Source organism: Ranitomeya variabilis, chromosome 1 (genome assembly GCF_051348905.1).
Source record: "Ranitomeya variabilis isolate aRanVar5 chromosome 1, aRanVar5.hap1, whole genome shotgun sequence".
Classification (NCBI taxonomy): Eukaryota; Metazoa; Chordata; class Amphibia; order Anura; family Dendrobatidae; genus Ranitomeya; species Ranitomeya variabilis.
In genome coordinates this window covers 103256745-103281083 of record NC_135232.1, presented here as the reverse complement: position 1 = coordinate 103281083, position 24339 = coordinate 103256745, and the positions used below count along the sequence as shown (strand labels likewise).

At 42.9% G+C, this 24339-nt stretch overlaps 1 protein-coding gene across 2 annotated transcripts in view; it reads right to left on the bottom strand.

The window, feature by feature from the left end:
* AP3B1 (adaptor related protein complex 3 subunit beta 1) overlaps positions 1–24339 on the bottom strand; it is a 298487-nt gene that overhangs the window by 2299 nt on the left and 271849 nt on the right. For both annotated transcript variants that reach the window (XM_077287054.1, XM_077287063.1), the window contains exon 26: positions 19508–19646. In XM_077287054.1, coding sequence (XP_077143169.1) covers positions 19508–19646 — 139 coding nt within the window. The remainder of the gene's footprint in view (positions 1–19507; positions 19647–24339) is intronic.

Here is a 24339-nt window from a genome sequence, read left to right as displayed (position 1 = left end):
TCGCGTATGTGTTGTCTCTCTGGAGAGAGTGAATGTATTCTCCCTCTGTTGTGACAGCATTAATCACAATTAGTTCTCTGGTTGAAGATCACAAACCCACAATATCAATGGAATGTTATTATCTCGGTATATTAAATGTTTCCCAAGTTTTTTGCTTTCTGGAAAGGATATTTTAACTGCAGGAGTTTTTCTTTGAAAGAGAAATTTGGAAAAAAGAACAATCATTATTTGTCAAGATTTTAAATTTTAGTTTCCCTACTTTCTTTTGCGTCAACAATAGTCAGATATACAGTTTTCAGTATTATCCATGTTAAACCCCTATATGAGCCAGGTATGTAAAAAACAAGACAATATGGAAATGCAAATATAACTCCCTCATGATCACATTTAATCTTCTATGCTTTTATTGCATATTAATATGTTTTTAGGTTTATGTCTTGCGTCTAATTTCCTTTTTTCCCCCTCTTGTGTAGCTGCCAGAAACTGGGACAATAAGCTATATTACAAAAACTTTGTTTCTGTACATGAAGCCTGCAATTACAGATTGCTGAAGCAGACAGAATCCTATTAGCAGGAAAGACGATGAGGCGAAGCGTTGCCCTGCCCTGGCAGTATAAAAATAATTAGGCAAAAGTTATCAAACATACTAGAAACCATTCACCACCAAGGAACATCACTGTACTAGAAGCAAAAAGTAGCAAGACAACAATGAAGAGGGAAAAAAAAGGATTATATACTGTATTAAATCAATCTGGTTAATAAAATGAAAAAAGACAAGGAGGGGGTTCAGTGAATTTTGATTTAAATTGTAAAACCAAAATGTAGAAAGTTTTTACTTCGTGATATAAAGCTAATAATAAAGTGAACTTCTAATTTGAAATAAGATTTTCCTCATTAGTAGTGAATTATTTTCGGAAATCACTTTTGTACATAGCTGCACAACTGCAAAGTTAATTTACCAAAACTGACAAATACTTAAAAATGTCATAATGGACCTAACACTGTTTGTAGCAGTTCATAATGAAAGAAGGGAGAATCCACCCTGAACTAGAAGGCTTGTACTTATTTATAGGACATCTCTTTGTATCATTGTATTGTGAAGACAGATGCTGATGTTATAGCGGTGCTGACCCCTACCGTGAGGAAAGAGAACTCGGCTACTGATTCTACAGCCAAAATACAAGTAATGGCTGTCATTTGCATGGCTGATGACAAAGTGACAGTTATAAAATATGGATCCTGCAATATAGGCACAAGAAGGAATGTTACACTGTATACCATGTTTACCACTCAATTACCGTAGATTTCAATATAAATATATGAAAATTGTTCTGAAATGGGTAACAGAATAGTTGGCAAAAAGTGGCTGGTGGGGAACCAATGGGTTATGATCAACCTTGCTAGAACAAAATAGCAGCAGCAAAATGATAGCACCACGTGACTGTTTTCTGCAGACTCTTCGTGGCTTTCATTTAAAGCTACCCGTTACTACCGATATCTGGCCCTGCATCCACTTAGTACAAATCCAACAATCACTAGCTAGCCCTAAACTGGTAATCTGTTGAGTCAGATGTGTTATTCGATCAATTGAGAGCATTTCCCCAGGTGCTTTGGGACTTAGCCCCTGGTGGCCGTTTGTCTTTTTCCAAATGGATGCATGATCAGAAGTGATGAGCGAATGTGTTCGGATAAGGTGTTATATTTTTCGAGCACACCGATGACACTGTTAGCACACGAGCATACTTGGATAATACCTGAGCACGCTTGCTCATCACCACAGGTCAGAGACTGGCTTTCCCAACTCCCCCACATACAGGAATGCTTCATTCGGGTGAGTGCTCCGGTGTTCTCTAGGAGAAAGCTATAGCCAGACTTATCTGGCAGAAGCTCATCTCGGAGGAGAACAGAAGGATTAGCCATTGGAAACCCAAGCTCGATTCTTCACTCTTCATCTGTTGGAGGAGAGTTAGGAGGACTCATAAATACTAGACTGTCAGATGGTCCCGATCATACAGAAGGGTTCAGTCAACTCCAGTCTAATATGTACGGTGTTCTTAAGTCACAGTGGCCATATCCAAGTCGATTATCAATGGATGGCATGTTTGAATACTGATGTGCCATTCCATATATTATCTACACTGCGTGAATAATTTATTAGGTAAGTTGTATTTTTAATTTTGTTATCAAACAAACTACAGCGCTGTTGGACAATCAAAAAGGTTACTAAACCTTGCTTAAGAGAATTTCTTTGTGTGCAGAATTATTTGGCAACTATTAGTGTGCAGAATTAAAATGTAACTAAATGAAACACAGAAATGTTCCCCAAAATATTGAAAGCCTATTAGAGGTATGATAACACACTAACATATGTAAAAAAGTATACTCAAAGTCAAAAGGTGTCTAAGGTGGCCTTTTATTGCTGTTGCTTTGGAAAACAGACAGAGTAGGAAGTAAAGATGCCTCCTGTGACTAGGGCAATGGATCAAAACTTCCATCTGGGTGAAGGAAAAGAAAGCCTTAGAGTAGTGAAAAGATTTTTTTTTTGAACTGCAAGAAAAAAGTAAAAAATAAAATTATATATATATATATATATATATATATATATATATATATATATATATATACACAATTATTTTAAAAAAAATTTAGATAGAACTCTTAAACAACACAAAAAAGGAGGTATACGGTGCTGAGGAAAAGTTTTAGGCAGTGGTGGAAAAAATGCTGTACAGTAAAAATGCTTTAAAGAATAAATATGCTAGTTTATCTTTTACAATTAACAAAATACAATATGAATAAACAAAGGAGAACTCTAATTCAAATCAACATTGGATGTAACCACCCTTTGCCTTCAAAATAGCATCAATTCTTCTAACTACACTTGTCCAAAGTCAGGATTTTGCAGGATTATAGTCAAGAGTATAAGTAAAAAAAATTATGAAAATGATGATCATCACTTGTTTTGTATCTGTAGGTTGAAACACAGTCATTAGCTTAAAAATAGAAAGCCATCTAGAAGGTTTAGAAAGGACCCTTCACCAAATTTTTCAGGTTGAACAGGACAAACGATGTAATAGTGGCTGCAGACTAGAATTAAATGCGTTTTGTCTTTTTCATCTTTCCAGTGCAGAGATATTAGCAGTCAAAATATTTGGCACAATACCTGGTTTAAAAACAACAGTATCACTGTGCTTGATTGGCCAGCAAACTCGCCTGACCTTAACCCCATAGAGAATCTATGGGATATTGTCAATAGGAAGATGAGAGACACCAGACCCAACAATGCAGACAAGCTGAAGGCTGCTATCAAAGCAACCTGGGCTACCATAACACCTCAGCAGTGCCACAGGCTGATCGCCTCCATGCCACGCCGCACTGATGCAGTAACTGATGCAAATGGAGCCTCAACCAAGTATTGAGTCCATTTATTGAACATACATTTCAGTAGGACAACATATCTTATGTTAAAATAATTTTTTCAAGCTGGTGTGTTAAAGTATTCTAATTTACTGAGATAATGACTTTGGGGTTTTCATTGGCTGTAAGCCATAATCATCAACGTTAACAGAAATAAACACTTGAAATACGTTACTCTGTAAATATATGAGTTTCACTTTTTGTATTGAAAAACTGAAATAAACTTTTTGATGATATTCTAATTATGTGAGATGCACCTGTAAGGGTCTGTATTGTGACACAGCTAAACTCTGTGGTGCTGCTCCTCACCCCCACAAGGACTATCAGGAAATGAAAGCACAAATGAGAGTAATGACACTCAGGTCTGCTGTGCTCACAGCAACTTGTAATTGCTTTGGAGCAAGATCACAGTCTCTCATATCTCTGACACAAGATAAACCCCCCCTTTAAGCTTTGGTGGGACATGTTCTTCTTTCTCCTGAGTGTTTTTGCCTACTTATGATTCCTCCTCATATAGGGGGAAGTACCAGAAATACACGCCCCCCCAAATGAAAATGTTCTGATAATGCCCTCTTGTGTTGAAAATTAACTTAATTAGGTGCCTAATACAATGGTGAGGCGAAGAAAAACAACAAAAGACATTCTGCTCTGGAGCCAGTATTACATTGGGTGTCTAGTCCAACATGAAAAATGTGTTGAAAGATTCTTTTTAATACTGTTTGTGGACAAGTCAAACTTTGCAACAAAGGTTAGGATGTTGAAGACAGTTTTGTGGCGGAGGTTATACATCATAGCTTGACTGAGTACAGCAGTAATGCACAAGATAGTAATACTGCATCAGCAAGGTCTCTACCAAGCAAAGATTTCAAGCAGACATTTAAGTGGTCTTATTATTGGTATATTAATTTATTGCTGGTTTTTTTCTAAGATTTCTGTATTTTATCTAGTCTTATTTTTGTTTTTGAGTGCGAACATGTATGTCTTCATAAGATATAGAACGCACCAGGGGCCCATACATTTGACCAAGAGGCTGGTGGGGGCCCAGGTCCAAAGTCCATACCAGGGCCCACAGGACTCTAGTTACACCACTGCCTACATCCACAGAAGATCTGTGGTTACTTCTCCAAGTTGTTTCCTGGCCGAGTTCTTTCAAAAACTTTGTGTAAATGTATCTAGAAGAATTGATTTTGTTTTTAAGGGAAATGTTGGTCACAACAAATATTGATTGGACTTAGATTTTTTATGCTGCACATTCACTTTGCGTTTTTTTTTTTTTATCATTGATAAAAATAGTTTATCATAACTTCTATTTTTTAAAAACATTCTTACTTTGAAACATTTTTCCCACACCTGCCTAAAACTTTTGCATGGTACTGTATATACCAGTTAAGAATTACATTATTAATCCTATCCTAAGCTGCACGCCATACAACAGCCATTTTGCTGGCTGAATCTCTTTTTTCACGAGATCAAGCTGCAAGGAATCTGACACTTATGAGGCATTTCATGAGCAGATATTCATGAGGCACTAGTTACTTGCCAACTGAGACCACATTTTCCTAATGCCTGCCTCTATACTGTATGCATATCATGGGTATTCTTCATTGATATTAATCCCCTGTTGAGGAATTAGTGATGTGAATATTAGCACTGAAGCTATATGAATTGCTAATGTGCTTTTTTAAGCAGCAAAGCCTGTCGAAGCAACACTATAATGTAATATGGTATACCTGAAACGGTCCCCCCTCCTGCACTGTACGATTCATACAAATATGAGTCTCCGCTTAAATTTAACGTCTTGTCTGGTCAAGAAAAGATGAAGCTGATCTGCTTTGGTCAATCACACCAACCAATACATAGCCAGACGAAACATTTGCGCCTTTAGGCCACGTTCAGATAAATGCTGCAATTTATGGATTGGTTACGTCTATGTGCGGCTGGATGCACTCGCCTGAATCGTGGACGGATGCAAGAGCTATTCGCCATTTGCACAATTAGTGTGCGCTGACATTTTTCGCTACATGAAAACCATTTATGCACGCAGTGACCTAATAATTAGTCTGCTGCCTGATTGAGGAAACAAATTTACTGTTGTCTGAACTAGTCCTTATATGTGGAAAAAAGGCAAATCAGGATAATTAGGGTAACTGCATTGTGTGAACAAATGTTGAAAAAAAGTAGCTTGCATCTCCTGCTTTGGTATCAGAATTCCAACTTTTAGGGAAAAATACGTACGCTACTTACCTGGTAGCAGCGTTTTTTCAGGAGCCCATGACAGTACAACGAGAGAGGGGATCCGCCCTTCAGGGACAGGAAACCTACAGACATAAAAAGGGCGGTACCTCTCTCCCGCATCAGTTGGTTCCAGAGCATGAGAGGATCACCTTGGTTAGTAACACAGATGCAGCATAAGATTATGTACAATTTATTATGTGAGTAGACGTGGAAATTTAAAGGAAAAAAAAAGAAAGTGTTGAGCCATCCGAGAAAAGAATAGGGTAGGGGATATAAGGGTGCTGTCATGGGTTCCTGAAAAAACACTGCTACCAGGTAAGTAGCGTACGTATTTATTCAGTCGCCATGACAGCACAACGAGAGACTTTCAGAGAAGTAAGGAAGATTAGGGAGGGATAACAGCCTCAAGAACCCTTCTCCCAAATGTGAGGTCTGAGGAACTACCCAGATCTAATCTGTAGTGTCTAAGGAAAGTAGATGGAGAAGACCATGTGGCCGCCTTACATATGTCTTCAATCGACACTTCGAATCTCTCCGCCCAGGATGTTGCTACGGCTCGAGTGGAGTGAGCTTTTATACCTTCTGGAATCTCCATGCCACCTGCTGTATAAGCGAGAGAGATTGCCTCCCTGATCCATCTAGCTAAAGTGTTTTTAGATACTCTAAGACCTTTCCTCACTCCCTGATAAGCTAAAAACAGAGAGTTATCTTTTTTCCAAGCATCTGAAACTGAAATATATTTAAGGAGACCTCTTCTTACATCTAAAGAATGAAACTTACGTTCCATGTCATTAGTGGGATTAGAACAAAAAGAAGGTAGGACAACCTCTTGTAACCTATGGAACTTTGAAGCAACTTTTGGAAGATAAAGGGGATCAGGCTTCATGATTACTCTATCCTCCCTAATTTGCAAGTACGGAGGTTGTCTAGATAGTGCCTGCAGATCACTAACCCTTCTTGAGAACGTAAGTGCAACTAAGAGGGCTGTTTTAATTGAAAGGATTTTTACAGAGATAGTATCAATAGGTTCAAACGGGGCATGCGTTAAGGCCGAGAGTACAAGATTTAGATCCCATGGAACTAACTTTTGCTTAATGATTGGTCTGGATCTAGTGACTGCCTTGAAGAACCTGGATATCCAGTGATTGCTGGCTAGGTTAGAATTATATAGTGCCCCCACAGCTGACACTTGGACTCTGAGAGTACTTGTGGCCAAGCCCATCTCAAGACCCTTTTGTAAAAATTCTAGAATCTGATTTATACATGGTTTCTGGTCAATTTGAGCCCCTGAAGTTGATAGAAATTTTCTCCAAACCCTAACATAGATGTTTGTTGTAGAGGGTTTTCTACTTTTTAGGAGTGTATTTGTCAGATCCCGAGAGAACCCCTTCCCCCTTAGTAAAGACCTCTCAAATTCCACGCCGCTAGGTGTAAGTTGGCTACTCGTGGATGGAGGATTGGGCCTTGGGAGAGGAGATCTGGTAATTCTGGGAGAATCCATGGTTGGGTGATAGACATTTTTCTCAGCCAAGGAAACCACGATCTCTTGGGCCAGAATGGGGCTATCAAGATTACCCGGGCCCTGTCCTCCCGAATCTTCCTCAGAACTACTGGAATTAGGTTTAGAGGGGGAAAAGCATATGCGAGACTGAAGTGCCATGAAATTAGAAGAGCGTCCACTGCGTATGGGTTGTCTCTCGGATTCAAGGAACAGAACCGGTGTAACTTTTTGTTCCCTCGGCTGGCAAAAAGGTCTATTTCTGGACAACCCCATAATTGTACGATCTGATTGAAGATGGCTGAATTCAGCGACCACTCTCCCTGTTTGAGCTTGTTGCGGCTTAGATAGTCGGCCTTGGTATTGAGCTTTCCTTTTATATGAAGAGCCGTCAGAGAGAGAAGATGATTTTCGGCCACCTGAAAAATACGATTCGCGACCTCCATTAATGAATTGGACCGTGTACCTCCTTGACGATTAATGTAGGCCACGGTTACCCGGTTGTCCGATAACAGCCTGACGTGTTGACCCTGTAGGGGTATAAGAAAACTATTCAAGGCGCGTTCCACGGCCAATAGTTCTTTTAGATTGGAGGAGGAGTCCTGTTCAGACTGAGACCATAGCCCCTGGACCCAATCCTCTCTTAAGTGAGCCCCCCATCCTCTAGGGCTAGCATCCGTAGTTATTACTCTAGATACATGATTTGTCCAAGGGACCCCCCTACGTAGATTTGGAATGTGTGTCCACCAAATAAGTGAATGCGTAGTTTCAGCAGAAAGTGAAAATTTACTGTCGAGGTGAGCTCCTAGACGACAAGAATTATGTAGGACGTCCCATTGTAGCGTTCTGGTGTGATATTGAGCCCAGAGAACCGCCGGAATACAAGATGTAAGGGAGCCTAAGAGAGACATTGCACTTCTTACCGAGACTAAGGGCTTGCTAATTGCCCTGGTGACTAGCTGTTGAATATTAATTACTTTTGAATCTGGCAGGCGACATTCCTGCTGACTAGAGTCTATGATAAACCCCAGAAATTCTTGTGTTTTTATGGGCTGTAGACGAGACTTTTTAAGATTGATAATCCAGCCTAACCTGTGCAATGCTACCATCACCTTCTCTAGCTGGTCCTTGCAATGTGATTCTGAATGACCCACAATTAGTAAATCATCTAGGTATGGAATTATTAGTATGTCCTGTTCATGCAGGTGTGCCATAACTTCTACCATGATTTTTGTAAACACCCGGGGTGCGACCGCGACTCCGAAGGGAAGTGCCTGATACTGAAAATGCTCCACTGTGCCAGAAAGTGAAACCGCCACCCTAAGAAATTTTTGATGATCTACGTGTATTGGAACATGGTAGTAGGCGTCCTTGAGGTCTAAGACAACCATGAAGCAATTGTTAAAGAGTAACTTTATTGCCGTCTTTACAGATTCCATTTTGAAGGATGGAATCAACAAAAAATTGTTCAGGCCTTTCAAGTTAATAATGGTACGATATGACCTGTCAGGTTTTTTGATCAAAAATAGAGGGGAATAGAACCCCCTACCTTTTTCTTCTGCAGGAACTTTGATCAGAACTCTTTTCTGTTGAAGTTCTCAGACCTCTGACTCCAGCGCCAATTGTTCTGCAGAGGAAGAACGAATGGGCGTCAACTTAAACTTGTCTTGAGGAATATGGTGGAAATCGAACCTTAGGCCCTTTTCCACAATGCTTAGAATCCACGGGTTATTCGTGATTTGTATCCAGGTTGGGTAGAAGGCCAAAAGCCTACCCCCCACCTGGTCCGCCAGTCATTGTGGTTTTTTGAAATCTCGAGGATTAAACATAAATCCTTTAACCCTTCTTCTGTTGCTGTCGTATCTGGTAGATTTTCTCTGTTTGAATCTCTATTTGGCCTTCTGCGGTTAGACCATCCTCTATTGTAGTCTCGTCTGTAAAAGGGTCTTCTTAAGAAAGGGAAGCGTTTTTTATTATCCCCTGCCTTTTCCAATAGCTCATCTAGGACAGGTCCGAATAAATGAGCCCCTTCGCAGGGAATGCTACATAGCTTTGTTCTGGCCTGTAAGTCTCCTGGCCAGCATTTTATCCACAGTGCTCTCCGGGCTGCGTTAGACAAAGCCGAGGACCTGGCGGCCAATTTGACAGAGTCCGCTGATGCGTCCGAAAGGAAAGATGCCGCATCCTGGATTATAGGTAAAGAGGCTAATATTTCATTCCTAGGGATCTTATCTCTGAGCTGATCTTCTAGGTGACCTAACCACACCATCAAGGACCGAGCCGTACAGGTGGCTGCTATCCCTGGTCTCAGGGATCCCGCTCAAGTTTCCCAGGCCCCTTCAAGGAAGATATCAGCTTTCCTATCTAATTGGTCCTTGAGGTTCCCTAAATCCTCAAAGGGGAGAGAGTTTTTTTTGCATGCTTTGGCCACTGCCGCATCCAGTTTTGGGACCTTATCCCATGAGGATGATGCTTCCTCCTCGAAAGGATATCTTCTTTTAAACGCCGGCGGAAGTGACCCCTTTCTCTCGGGTTTCTTCCACTCTCTTGAAATCAGCGTTTTAATTTTATCAACTACCGGAAAGGCCCTTCGGGATTTCCGATCTATACCTTTGAACATGATGTCCTGGATGGAGCATTCTGATTGGGTCTCCTCAATGCCCATCGTATTATTAACTGCTTTGACCAGATGGTTAACTCTATCAAGTGACAAACAGGCCCGACTAGATTCCATATCATCAGAGGAGGAAGATGACGGAGGGGATCCTGAGCTCAGCTCACCCGAGTCTGAAACCACATCTGATACAGGGGATGTTACTTCATTCCTCTTTCTGGCCTCCATTTTATGAGACCTGGACCTTACGGAACCTCTGACTTCTTGCCTAACCATCTCTCTTATCGTAGAAGTCAGGTCAGGAGCCTCTTCCTCTAACAAGTGCTGTATACAGGATTTACACAACCTCCTCTTATGCCCATGTGGCTCTGCACATTCGGCACACTGCCTATGTTTGGCTTTAGACAAACCCTTCCTCCCCTAGTAAGGAGAGAGGGAATATAAGGGGAACAATCATCAATAAGTGAACTTTCACGAAGATCACTTACCCAGCCAGTAATGAGTGGTACCGTAGTTGGGGGGTCCTTCGTAGCCGGTATTTCCTTACGGCCTGAGGACTTTGGTCTTGATATCTGGGCCCCTTTAGCTCCACCAGCGCGACTACTGCCACTAGACCGACGCTGGGAGCTTCTCTGAGGCTCTTCCAACTGCTGAAGCGGCTGCTGCTGCTGGCTGCTCCGCTGCTGTGTTCCTTCCGGCGACTCCATTATGGAATGGACAGGAACACTCTGCAGCCCACGTGTACCGCTTTAAATAGATCCCCCAGGGTACCGCCCCCGGATGGGGGTCAGCAGGGATTCCAGGTGCCGTTTCCGGTAACGAATACCGATAGGGTCCGATTCTCTGCCCCATGCCGCGCCCCCACTGCTCATCCGTGAGAATGTCGGACCCCCCCTGAAGCCAGGCCCGCCCCAGACGCTGGGCGCTGCCATCGGCCGGAAAAAGGCGCTACTGTGCATGCCCGGCCGCGTCATCAGCCCGCGACGCTCGTCACGTCATCCGGACACGCCCCTTCCGGTCGCAACTGCGGCCTGCGAGCTGACACGCGGACGGCAGCAGCCCCACCCCGAACCGGCGCGGATACCCCCCGCAAGCCACGGACAGACCCCAGAGGTCCCGGCGGACGCGGCACCGAGAAAAAACACAGACCCCCATACTTACCAGGTACGGCTGCGGACACCATAGAAGCCAGCCCATTCTCCTAAGGCTGCTTCCTCCTGCTGCCACCTACACAAACAGTCCCCCTGCCGTGTGGTGCTTCCAGCATCCTGATCAGGCCGAGGTAGGGGACCCCCCCGCTACCTGCATGGGCCTCTCAGGAGTGGGATTTCCTTTTAATCTTCGACCTTCTTCCTAAGGCCTGCCTGAAGAGGTTCCGCTGTCAGGGACAGGAAACCAACTGATGCGGGAGAGAGGTACCGCCCTTTTTATGTCTGTAGGTTTCCTGTCCCTGAAGGGCGGATCCCATCTCTCGTTGTGCTGTCATGGCGACTGAATAAAAAATGCTAAGTTTTTTATTCTGATAGTACAAATCCAACCATCAAAAGGAAGTAACATGGATATAACAGGTACCTCGACCTTAACTCTGCTGCCCGACTAATTAATTTCTCTCCTCACTACACTCCTGCTTCCCCTCTTTGCAAATCCCTTCACTGGCTCCCAATTTCCCAGTGTATCCAGTTTAAACTACTAACACCGACCTACAAAGCCATTCATAACCTTTCTCCTCCGTATATTTCCACACTAATCTCTCAATATCTTCCCTCACGTAATCTCCGATCCTCCCAAGACCTCCTTCTCTCCTCCACGCTTATTCGCTCCTCACCCAATCGCCTCCAAGACTTCTCCCGAATATCCCCCAGCCTCTGGAATTCTGTGCCCCAACACGTCCGGTTATCCACCATATTTGGATCCTTCAAAAGAAACCTGAAAACCCACCTCTTCAAAGAAGCTTACAACCTGTAATGACCACACGGCCACCTCAACACCATCGGAGCTACTGCAACCCTTGACCTACTGTCTCCTTCCCCACCATCCTGTAGAATGTAAGCCCGCAAGGGCAGGGTCCTCTTCCCTCTGTATCAGTCTGTCATTGCTAGTTTTGTTTACTGTAAGTGATATTTGTATTTTGATGTAACCCCGTCTCATGTACAGCACCATAGAATTAATGGTGCTATATAAATAATAATAATGTGTATAATAATGTGTATAGATTAAGCTTTATTCAGCTCACTCTCCGACAGCTTCAGTAAGAAGAGGAAACAATTCCAGGTTCTAATGGATAAAAGCAGGCCAAGGAAAAGGCTCCAGAACCAAAACGAAAAAAACCTTTTTTTTTTTTTTTTTTTAAATACACACTAAAACTTATAAGAAATGCTTAAAAAAAGATTAGGATCAATAATCTTACGTGTTCCATGTTAGCAACCTTTCTCCATAGCATATAGCATGAATAGCTCTGAGTAAGGGTTGCAAACCTGAAACGCATAAGATTACGGATCCTAATTTTTATTTAATCTGTTTTATGTTTTTTTTTTAAATCCACAGTAAAAGTTATGGTTTTTTTTTTTCCTTTTTGGTGCTGGAGCCTTTTCCTTGAATTTATGTCATCCAGCTTACAGATGTGTAATTTGACTCCATATATTTGTGCAATTGATATGCATATAGATCAATGTAAAAGTACAGCAGGAAGTCAGTATGGGTGTCTTAAGACATTATGACAGGTCAATAATCATTCCCAATTATCTGCCTGTCTAAACAAGCCAGCAGTCAACCAATGACCAAGCAAAACTCTTGTTCATCGAAAGATTATTTTTAAAGCACCACTCCAGCGGTTTTTTTCTTCTTATTTTACTACTGGCATGGTGCTTCTAAAATAAGGTCCCTGACCCTAGTATCATACTTAGCTGCTGCAGTCCTCCCCTTTTATTGCCATTGCTCCTGTCAGTTTGCGACCTGCCGGATCGCTCCAGTGTTTCATGGAGGGAGCCAGAGGTTACTTTTCAATGCAAGTATATGAGAGCCTTGTTCTGCTTCTCAGACTTTCATTGAGAGATTGAGCCATAATGTCTGACTTCTGGCCTGTCAGAAGCTGCGGTCACAACCAGCCACCGTGGGATCGAAATGGCGCTGAAAAAAGGTGAATACCCCGAAGGGCGAGTATATGACAAACTTTTAATTTTTTTATTTTTATTCCCTTAAACGAAATGTTTCTACCACGACAAGACATAACAATTACCATATGTCTACTTTACACCAGCACAATTTGTGAAACGTTTTTTTTGTTTGGTTAGAAATTTTAAATGTTTATCTGCATTTTCTTCAAATTTTTTTTTTTTCTTTTTAGGGACCATCACATTAAAGTGACTTTGAGGGGCCTATGTGAGAGAAAATACCCAATAGCATTTTAACCCCTTCATGACCCAGCCTATTTTGACCTTAATGACCTGGCCGTTTTTTGCAATTCTGACCAGTGTCCCTTTATGAGGTAATAACTCAGGATAGCTTCAACGGATCCTAGCGGTTCTGAGACTGTTTTTTTCGTGACACATTGGGCTTCATGTTAGTGGTAAATTTAGGCCGATAATTTTTGCGTTTATTTGTGAAAAAAAATGGAAATTTGGTGAAAATTTTGAAAATTTCGCAATTTGCTAATTTTTATTCTGTTAAACGAGAGTTATGTGACACAAAATAGTTAATAAATAACATTACCCACATGTCTACTTTACATCAGCACAATTTTGGAAACAAAATTTTTTTTGCTAGGAAGTTATAAGGGTTAAAATTTTACCAGCGATTTCTCATTTTTACAATGAAATTTACAAAACCATTTTTTTTTTAGGGACCACCTCACATTTGAAGTCAGTTTGAGGGGTCTATATGGCTGAAAATACCCAAAAGTGACACCATTCTAAAAACTGCACCCCTCAAGGTGCTCAAAACCACATTCAAAACTTTATTAACCCTTCAGGTGCTTCACAGCAGCAGGAGCAACATGGAAGGAAAAAATGAACATTTAACTTTTTAGTCACAAAAATGATCTTTCAGCAACATTTTTTTTATTTTCCCAAGGGTAAAAAGAAAAACTGGACCTCAAAAGTTATTGTACAATTTGTCCTGAGTACGCCGATACCCCATATGGGGTGGGAACCACTGTTTGGGCGCACGACAGGGCTCGGAAGGGAAGGAGCGCCATTTGACTTTTTCAATGAAAAATTGGCTCCAATCTTTAGCGGACACCATGTCGCGTTTGGAGAGCCCCTGTGTGCCTAAACATTGGAGCTCCTCCACAAGTGACCACATTTTGGAAACTAGACCCCCCAAGGAGCTTATCTAGATGCATAGTGAGCACTTTGAACCCCCAGGTGCTTCACAAATTTATCCGTAAAAATGAAAAAGTACTTTTTTTTTTCACAAAAAAATTCTTTTAGCCTCAATTTTTTCATTTTCACTTGGGCGACAGGATAAAATGGATCCTAAAATGTGTTGGGCAATTTCTCCTGAGTACACGGATACCTCATATGTGGTCAGTCACAAACCACTGTTTTTGCACACGGCAAGGCTCAGAAGGGAAGGAGCGCCATTTGACTTTTGAATGAAAAATTGGCTCCAATCGTTAGCAGACACCATGTCGCGTTTGGAGAGCCCCTGTGTACCTAAAGATTGGAGCTCCCCCACAAGTGACCCCATTTTGGAAACTAGACCCCCCAAGGAACTTATCTAGATGCATAGTGAGCACTTTGAACCCCCAGGTGCTTCACAAATTGATCCGTAAAAAAGAAAAAGTACTTTTTTTTTTTTTTCACAAAAAATTTCTTTTAGCCTCAATTTGTTCATTTCCACATGGGCAAGAGAATAAAATGGATCCTAAAACTTTTTGGGCAATTTCTCCTGAGTACACTGATACCTCACATGTGGGGGTAAACCACTGTTTGGGCACAAGGCAGGGCTCGGAAGGGAAGGAGCGCGATTTGACTTTTTGAATGAAAAATTAGCTCCAATCGTTAGCGGACACCATGTCGCGTTTGGAGAGCCCCTGTGTGCCTAAACATTGGAGCTCCCCCACATGTGGCCCCATTTTGGAAACTAGACCTCCCTTGGAACTAATCTAGATGTGCGATGACCACTTTAAACCCCCAAGTGCTTCACAGAAGTTTATAACGCAGAGCCGTGAAAATAAAAAATCATTTTTCTTTCCTCAAAAATTATTTTTTAGCCCTCAATTTTTTATTTTCACAAGAGTAACAGGAGAAACCCCAATAGTTGGTGCCCAGTTTGTCCTGAGTATGCTGGTACCTCATATGTGGGGGTAAACCACTGTTTGGGCACACGTCGAGGCTCAGAAGGGAAGTAGTGACGTTTTGAAATGCAGACTTTTATGGAATGGTCTGCGGGCGTCACGTTGCGTTTGCAGAGCCCCTGATGTGCCTAAACAGTAGAAACCCCCCACAAGTGACCCCATTTTGGAAACTAGACCCCCAAGGAACTTATCTAGACGTGTTGAGCACTTTGAACCCCCAAGTGCTTCAGAGAAGTTTACAACGCAGAGCCGTGAAAATAAAAAATCATTTTTCTTTCCTCAAAAATTATGTTTTAGTAAGCAATTTTTTATTTTCACAAGGGTAACAGGAGAAGTGGACCCCAATATTTGTCGCCCAGTTTGTCCTGAGTACGCCGATACCCCATATGTGGGGGTAAACCACTGCTTGGGCGCACGTCAGGGCTCGGAAGGGAGGGAGCACCATTTGACTTTTTGAACGCAAGATTGGCTGGAATCAATGGTGGCGCCATGTTGCGTTTGGACACCCCTGATGTGCCTAAACAGTGGAAACCCCCTCAATTCTAACTCCAACACACCCCTAACCCTAATCCCAACTCTAGCCATAACCCTAACCACAACCCTAACCCCAACACACCCCTAACCACAACCCTAACAAGCCTAATCTTAACCCTATTTCCAACCCTAACCCTAAGGCTATGTGCCCATGTTGCGGATTCGTGTGAGATTTTTCCCGCACCATTTTTGAAAAATCAGCACGTAAAATGCACTGCGTTTTACCTGCGGATTTACCGCGGATTTCCAGTGTTTTTTTGTGCGGATTTCACCTGCGGATTCCTATTGAGGAACAGGTGTAAAACGCTGCGGAATCCGCACAAAATTCACATGCTGCGGAAAATACAATGCAGCGTTTTCGCGCTGTATTTTCCGCACCATAGGCACAGCGGATTTTGTCTTCCATAGGTTTACATGGTACTGTAAACCTGATGGAAAACTGCTACGAATCCGCAGCGGCCAATCCACTGCGGATCCGCAGCCAAATCCGCACCGTGTGCACATAGCCTAATTCTAACCCTAACCGTAATTCTAACCCTAACCCTAGCCCTAACCCTAGTTCTAACCCTAACCCTAGTGGAAAAATAAAAGTAAATATATTTTCTTTATTTTATTATTGTCCCTACCTATGAGGGTGATAAAGGGGGGGTTCATTTACTATTTTTTTTTACTTTGATCACTGTGATAAAACCTATCACAGTGATCAAAATGTACCTGGAACGAATCTGCCGGCCGATTCGGTGGGCGCACTACGCATGCGCCCGCCATTTTGGAAGATGGCGGCACCCATGGAGCAGACGGATGGACACCGGGAGGCTCGGTACGTGAGGGGGGGATTGGAGCACGGGGGGGGGGGGAATTGGAGCACGGGGGGGGGGGGATCGGAGCACGGGGGTGGGATCGGAGCACGGGGGGAGCAGACAGGAGAGCAGGGGAGCAGAGAGGTGGACGGAGGGGAGCGGAGCACAGGATGGAGGACTGGGGAGGCGATCGGTGGCAGTGGCAGATCAGGGTTTCCAGCCATGGCCGATGATATTGCAGCATCGGCCATGGCTGGATTGTAATATTTCACCAGTTTTCATAGGTGAAATATTACAAATCGCTCTGATTGGCTGTTGAAAGTGAAACAGCCAATCAGAGAGATCGTAGCCACTCCCCTTGTCGGTGCAGATCCGGTGAAATTGGAGTTAACCCTTTCACCCGATCTGCAGGGACGCGATCCCTCCATGACGCCACATAGGCGTCACAGGTCGGATTGGCACCGACTTTCATGATGCCTACGTGGCGTCAAAGGTCGAGAAAGGGTAAAATACTGCACCCCTCAAAGTGCTCAAAACCACATTCAAGAAGTTTAATAACCCTTTAGATGCTTCACAGGAATTAAAGCAATGTGGAAAAAAAAATTTAAATTCAAAATTTTCCTACAATGTTGCTTTAGACCCACATTTTTCATTTTCATAAGACTAACAAGAGAAAATGAACCATATAATTTGTTGTGCAATTTCTCCTGTGTACACAGATATGTGGTGGAAAACTATTGTTTAGGCGCGTAACAGGGATCGGAAGCGAAGGAGCACCATCGGACTTTCGGAGCGCAAAACTAGCTAGAATTGAGTGCGGATGCCATGTCGCATTTGTAGAGCCCCTGATGTGCCTAAACAATGGGATCCCTCCCACAAGTGTGACTCCATTATGGAGGTGATCTATTTAGAGGTGTGGTGAGCACCTTGAAAAAGCAGGTACTTCACATTTTATAACATTGAGCTGTGAAAATTAAAAAATATATCTTTCCCACAAAAACGTTGCTTTAGCCCCAAATTTTTCTCTTTCACAATGGTAAAAGGAGAAAGTGGATCATAAAATTTATTGTGCAATTTCTCCTGAGTACACAGATAGCCCATATGTAGGGGAAAACTACTGTATGAGCCCATGGCTTGAAAGGAAAGGAATAATATGGTCTTGTTATGCCCCATGAGATTGTGGTGGATCTACTAATCAGTAGAGGAAACAGTGAGCCATGCAGGTAGAAGGAGGTTTATAGGGCTCCTGTCTGGAAGCCATGGACTACTGGACGAGTGTCCTGCAAATTGATTAGCTTACAGTTGTGGCCAAAAGTATTGACACCCCTGCAATTCTGTCAGATAATACTCAGTTTCTTCCTGAAAATGATTGCAAACACAAATTCTTTGGTATTATTATCTTCATTTAATTTGTCTTAAATGGAAAAAAAACACAAAAAGAATTGTCCTAAAGCCAAATTGGATATAATTCCACACCAAACATAAAAAAGGGGGTGGACAAAAGTATTGGCACTGTTCGAAAAATCATGCGATGCTTCTCTAATTTGTGTAATTAACAGCACCTGAAACTTACCTGTGGCACCTAACAGGTGTTGGCAATAACTAAATCACACTTGCAGCCAGTTGACATGGATTAAAGTTGACTCAACCTCTGTCCTGTGTCCTTGTGTGTACCACATTGAGCATGGAGAAAAGAAAGAAGACCAAAGAACTGTCTGAGGACTTGAGAAACCAAATTGTGCGGAAGCATGAGCAATCTCAAGGCTACAAGTCCATCTCCAAAGACCTGAATGTTCCTGTGTCTACCGTGCACAGTGTCATCAAGAAGTTTAAAGCCCATGGCACTGTGGCTAACCTCCATGGATGTGGACGGAAAAGAAAAATTGACAAGAGATTTCAACACAAGATTGTGCGGATGTTGGATAAAGAACCTCGACTAACATCCAAACAAGTTCAAGCTGCCCTGCAGTCCGAGGGTACAACAGTGTCAACCCGTACTATCCGTTGGCGTCTGAATGAAAAGGGACTGTATGGTAGGAGACCCAGGAAGACCCTACTTCTTACCACGAGACATAAAAAAAGCCAGGCTGGAGTTTGCCAAAACTTACCTGAAAAAGCCTAAAACGTTTTGGAAGAATGTTATCTGGTCAGATGAGACAAAAGTAGAGTTTTTTTGGGCAAAGGCATCAACATAGAGTTTACAGGAGGAAAAAAAGAGGCATTCAAAGAAAAGAACACGGTCCCTACAGTCAAACATGGCGGAGGTTCCCTGATGTTATGGGGTTGCTTTGCTGCCTCTGGCACTGGACTGCTTGACCGTGTACATGGCATTATGAAGTCTGAAGACTACCAACAAATTTTGCAGCATAATTAAGGGCCCAGTGTGAAAAAGCTGGGTCTCCCTCAGAGGTCATGGGTCTTCCAGGAGGACAATGACCCAAAACACACTTCAAAAAGCACTAGAAAATGGTTTGAGAGAAAGCACTGGAGACTTCTAAGGTGGCCAGCAATGAGTCCAGACCTGAATCCCATAGAACACCTGTGGAGAGATCTAAAAATGGCAGTTTAGAGAAGGCACCCTTCAAATATCAGGGACCTGGAGCACTTTGCCAAAGAAGAATGGTCTAAAATTCCAGCAGAGCATTGTAAGAAACTCATTGATGGTTACCGGAACCGGTTGATCGCAGTTATTTTGGCTAAAGGTTGTGCAACCAAGTATTAGGCTGAGGGTGCCAATACTTTTGTCTGGCCCATTTTTGGAGTTTTGTGTGACATGATCAATGTTTTGCTTTTTGCTTCATTCTCTTTTGTGTTTTTTCATTTAAGACAAATTAAATGAAGATAATAATACCAAAGAATTTGTGTTTGCAATCATTTTCAGGAAGAAACTGAGTATTGTCTGACAGAATTGCAGGGGTGTCAATACTTTTGGCCACAACTGTATGTCTACCCTATACATAAATGGACAAGGGGTATAACAAATAATGGAAAAATAAATACATCTTATGTTTTGAAGATGAACATAGAAAGAGATGAAAAGTGCTGTGATATTTTTTGTACCCTAATCGCAGTGCACTAATGTAATATGGAATACTGCTGGCTTAAACACTCACCTGTGTGTATTGTTTTGGCCTGAAGCTATAACCCCAAAATTGGCAGCAGCTGAAAACTTCTGTACTACCGCCTGTGGTGTACTGTTTTGAGGAGATACTGTAATAGTCGCTGAACTCTCATTCATGCCAGTCAGCTTTGCTGTAGAATTGGAGCAAAAAAAGTTTAATTATTAATGGATACTCTGCATTATGATAAAAATATTTTACTAAGTTTTTATTCCTGCGGAAGTTGCGTACACCCGCCACGACTTCCATGTCCATAAGTGGGCAGCACATTCATATGTTAGTGAATCAACTTCTGATCTTATAGAAGGCCTTCAATGGGGTTGTCCCAAGATTAAATATTACATTTCTTTGTTAGATGAGGCAAAACATTTATTTCAATCGGAATAATCTTAAATAATGTTACCAAGTCTAGATATAGATGTTTCTATGGGGTACCCTGTTGTTGTTTTGAATCTCCCTCGGGAAGTCCACCCAGTGGGTCCAAAGCTGGTCAGAAGTAGATGCATCTAGTGCGCTGATTTTTATTGGTTGGCCTACACAATAACAAGACTCACTCCCATCCAATTACAAAGGGATCCATGAGATCGGTATGATTTACTGAATATGTGCAACAACCAGCACGGTAGACATTAGATGGACGTTCTGAGAGGGAATCAAACAAACACCAGGGAGAATCATACAGATAATGTAACAACAATTTCTACACAAAGAAGCTTTTCTAAATTATTCCAATAAAAACTTGATATGGATTGTGTGAATAAAAAGATCAAAATAATATTTAAAGGGAGGACACCAACTTAGGGGCTGCTTGTCTTTAAGTAAGTTTCTGCCCACAGGCTGTTGGTGTTTAAAAAAAAAACAAAAAAACACAGGCTGAGCTTTACTTGTGCTACCTGGGTTCAGTGCTGTGTGTTCTTCACTGCCCAAGTCTCCGTTGTTTGAGTGCATTGGTGATGTCATGTCAACAGAGCTGCAGCCAATCACTGAGCTCAGTTGAGGTAGATGGAACGAGCTGCTAAGTTCAGTGATTGGCTGCAATGTTGTCGACTTGCTATCACCAATGCAGCCAAACAGAGACTGTGGTTGCAGCGAAGACTCAGCGCTGAATCCAGTAAAAGTAAGAAAAGCTCAGTTTGTTTGTTTGTTTTTTTTAAACACCTAAAATGAGCCAGTGGGCAATTTTGCTGAAAGAGAACAACCTCTGGACAAAAGTATTGAGACACCTACAAATCACACCATAAGAGCTTTTATTATATCATATTCAAAATCCATATGCATTAATATGAAGCTATAGCCTCACTGCCGCTAAAACAGGTCCCCCTATCCTAGCAAGCTTTCGAAAAGACTTTGGAGATATCTGTGGGAATATCTGCCCATTCATCCAGAAGAGCACTTGTCAGGTCCGAAACAGATGTTGGATGAGAGGGTCTGGCTGGCAAAGGGTCTTCCCCAAACTGTTCCAACATAATTGGACGCATACAATTGTACAAAATATTTTGTATGATGAAGCATCTAGATTTCCTTTCACTGGAACTATGAGGCCTAGGCCGACCCCTGATAAACCACCCAATAGCATTATCCCTCATCTACCAAACTTTACATTTGGCACAATGTAGTCATTCAGGTAATGTTCACCTGGCCTTTACCAAACCTAGATTTGTCCATCAGATGCCAGAAAGAGTAGCACTTTCTGTCACTCCACAGAACACATATCCACTGCTCCAGAGGTTGGGGTGGCTTTCCATCATTTGCAGCGAATACTTAGCATTGTACATAATAATGTAAGGTGGCATGCAGTGGCTCGGGCCATGTCATAACTCATGACAAACACATGTCATAAGGCTATTGGGTGCACAGTTTTTGTGACGTTAATGACAAAGGAAGTTTGTCCTCCGCTCCTCAGAACCCAGTGACCCCGCACTAACTTTACATGGTCACCATTTAGCTGGTGTGGTTCCTAACACCTTTCAATAATACCACTTATAGGAGAAATATTTAGGAGGGAAGAAATGACATGACCTTTTACACTGGTGGCTTGATTACAGGACCACGCTGATATCAGTGGGCTCTTTACTACAAGAAATCTGTCACAAATGTTATTAAACGCAGACGGAGTGGTGAGGGGTCGGATGGTATACATGGGGGACTGAACGAAAACCTGAATTCAGGTATGTGAAGTTGGGAATTGCGAAGTCGGTGTCCATTTTGGTGGAGTCGGAATCCGTATAAAACGGACGGTAAAATGGCAGTTCAATGCAGTAAGTGCTGGTCATTTTTTCATAATTTGTGAAAGTTATGAAATGTCCTATAAATGTCTGTCCTGTTTCTGATCTAAGAATCTCAGCTTTTAGTTGAGATGAATCTGTGCTGCACCTTATGTACATGCTCAGCAGTGAGGCAGCGCTGCACTGTATGTACATGCTCAGTAGTGAGGCAGGGCTGCACCTTATGTACATGCTCAGCAGTGAGGCAGCGCTGCACTGTATGTACATGCTCAGTAGTGAGGCAGCGCTGCACCTTACGTACATGCTCAGTAGAGAGGCAGTGCTGCACTGTATGTACATGCTCCGTAGTGAGGCAGGGCTGCACTTTATGTACATGTTCAGTAGTGAGGCAGTGCTGCACATTATGTACATGCTCCGTAGTGAGGCAGGGCTGCACTTTATGTACATGCTCAGTAATGAGGCAGGGCTGCACTTTATGTACATGCTCAGTAGTGAGGCAGGGCTGCACTTTATGTACAGGCTCAGTAGTGACCAGTGCTGTGGAGTTGGAGTCAGGGAAATTGAGGAGTCGGAGGTTTGGCTTACAGACTTCACAGCCCTGCGTGAATTCATTTATTAACGCGTGTCCCAAAACTTTGATCCACATGGTGTGTGTGTGTATGTATATACAAACATCTATATCTATATACACATACCATATATACTCGTGTATAAGTAGAGTTTTTCAGCACTTTTTTGTGCTGAAAACGCCCCCCCTCGGTTTATACATGAGTCACGGTACAGAAAGCCGGCGGGGGGACGGCGGTGGACCAAGCAGGTGCCAGCGCACACATCATACTTGCCTACCTGCGTGCCCTCAGTGCTGGCACTGCATCTCGCTCCGGCCGCCGGCGCCTGTCTGCAGCTCTTTCTGTGCTCAGCGGTCATGTGGTACAGCTCATTAAGGTGATGAATATGGACGTGTCTCCACTCCCATAGGCGTGGAGCGCATATTCATCACCTTAATGAGCGGTACCAAGTGACCGCTGAGCACAAGAAGAGCTGCAGGCAGGTGCTGGCAGCCGGAACGAGATGCAGTGCCAGCACCCAGGGCGTGCAGGTAGGGGAGTATGATGTTTTGGTTTTTTTCTCAATAGGAAACATGCGCACAGGGATAGGGAGGCAATAATTCAGGGACAGAATGGACAGGATGGGGGGAGCCACACATGGCAGGACAGGGATGAGGGGACAATGCATACCCGGCTTATACTTGAGTCAATAAGCTTACCTAGTTTTCTGTGGCAAAAGTAGGAGCCTCGGCTTATACTTGGGTCGGCTTAGACTCTAGTATATACGGTATATATGAAGTGCTGTGCAAATTAAGGCTGGTTTCACATTTGCGGTTGTGGCCGCAGCGTTTGTACCGCATATAACCGCATGCGTTGTGTATTCCTATATTTAACATTATCGACGCATGCGTTTTTGTTTGTTCGCGTTTTGCCGCGTTTGACGACGCATGCGTCGTCTCGTCATTTGCGGCTTGGCGCGGAAATGCAACATGTAGTAATTTTTAGAGGCGTCTATTTGCCGCCTGGAAACGCATGCGGTCGATTGCGCAAGTATTGCGACAAAAAAACACATTGCTGTCTATATGAACGCATGCGTTTACAAGCACATGCGTTTGGTTGCGTTCTTGAAAGCATGCGTTTCAATTGAGAAAAACATGTCTAGACACTGATAAGCCACCCCCCACCATCAAGGTGATAAAGGGAGGGTGTGGACAGTTGCAGGTCACTTCTCAGCAGACAGCCAAGCAGAGCAGACGGACCACAGTGGACAGCCAAGCAGAGCAGATGGCCCACAGCGGACAGCCAAGCAAACCTTGGAGCAAACAAGCCTCAGAACAATGTGAGTATATGCCTTTATTTTCTATTTTCTGTCTCTACATGTCCTAATTTCTTGCATTTCTTTCTTTCTAAATGCATCAGAATGTCTTCTTCGGATTCTTCTTCTGGTGAGGAGTTTCGTCCACGACAGTCGGAAGTGGAGCATGTCAGTGAGGTGAGTACTTGCCTCGTCAGATTGGTAAGTATTCACTGTCACATCGACACATGTGACAATTTGATTTTTTCATTTTTTTAGAGCTCTTCTACTGCGGCAGAGACAGGGCAGGAGCAGCGGAGTCAAGGTCCGGTGGAAAGACGGCAGCGGGTACGTATGCAAGGCTGACTGTCCTCAGTGTAATATTCTTGAATCTTCCTTTCTTTCCACTTTACTTTTTTCTTCTGGAATCCTTTTGTATGTTGACTTTCCTATTCATGCCATTTCTCAGCATCTTTTTTCTTTCTTTTCCTTATGTTAATTGAGCAAACTGTAATGACTTTCTTTAATTTTTAGGTTTCACAACGGGAGGATGATCTTATCGAGAATGACCTCCTCATCTCCCTGGTCCAGGAGCGAGTCCCGTTGTGGGACACCCGGGATCCACTGCACTCAAACAACGTCACGATCCGGCGCTTATGGAATGAGGTGGCCCAAGCAATGTGGGATGGCTGGGACAACGCCCCGACACAGGTCCGAAATGCATTTGGTAAGTATTGCACTGCAGTGTGAAGCAGCAAA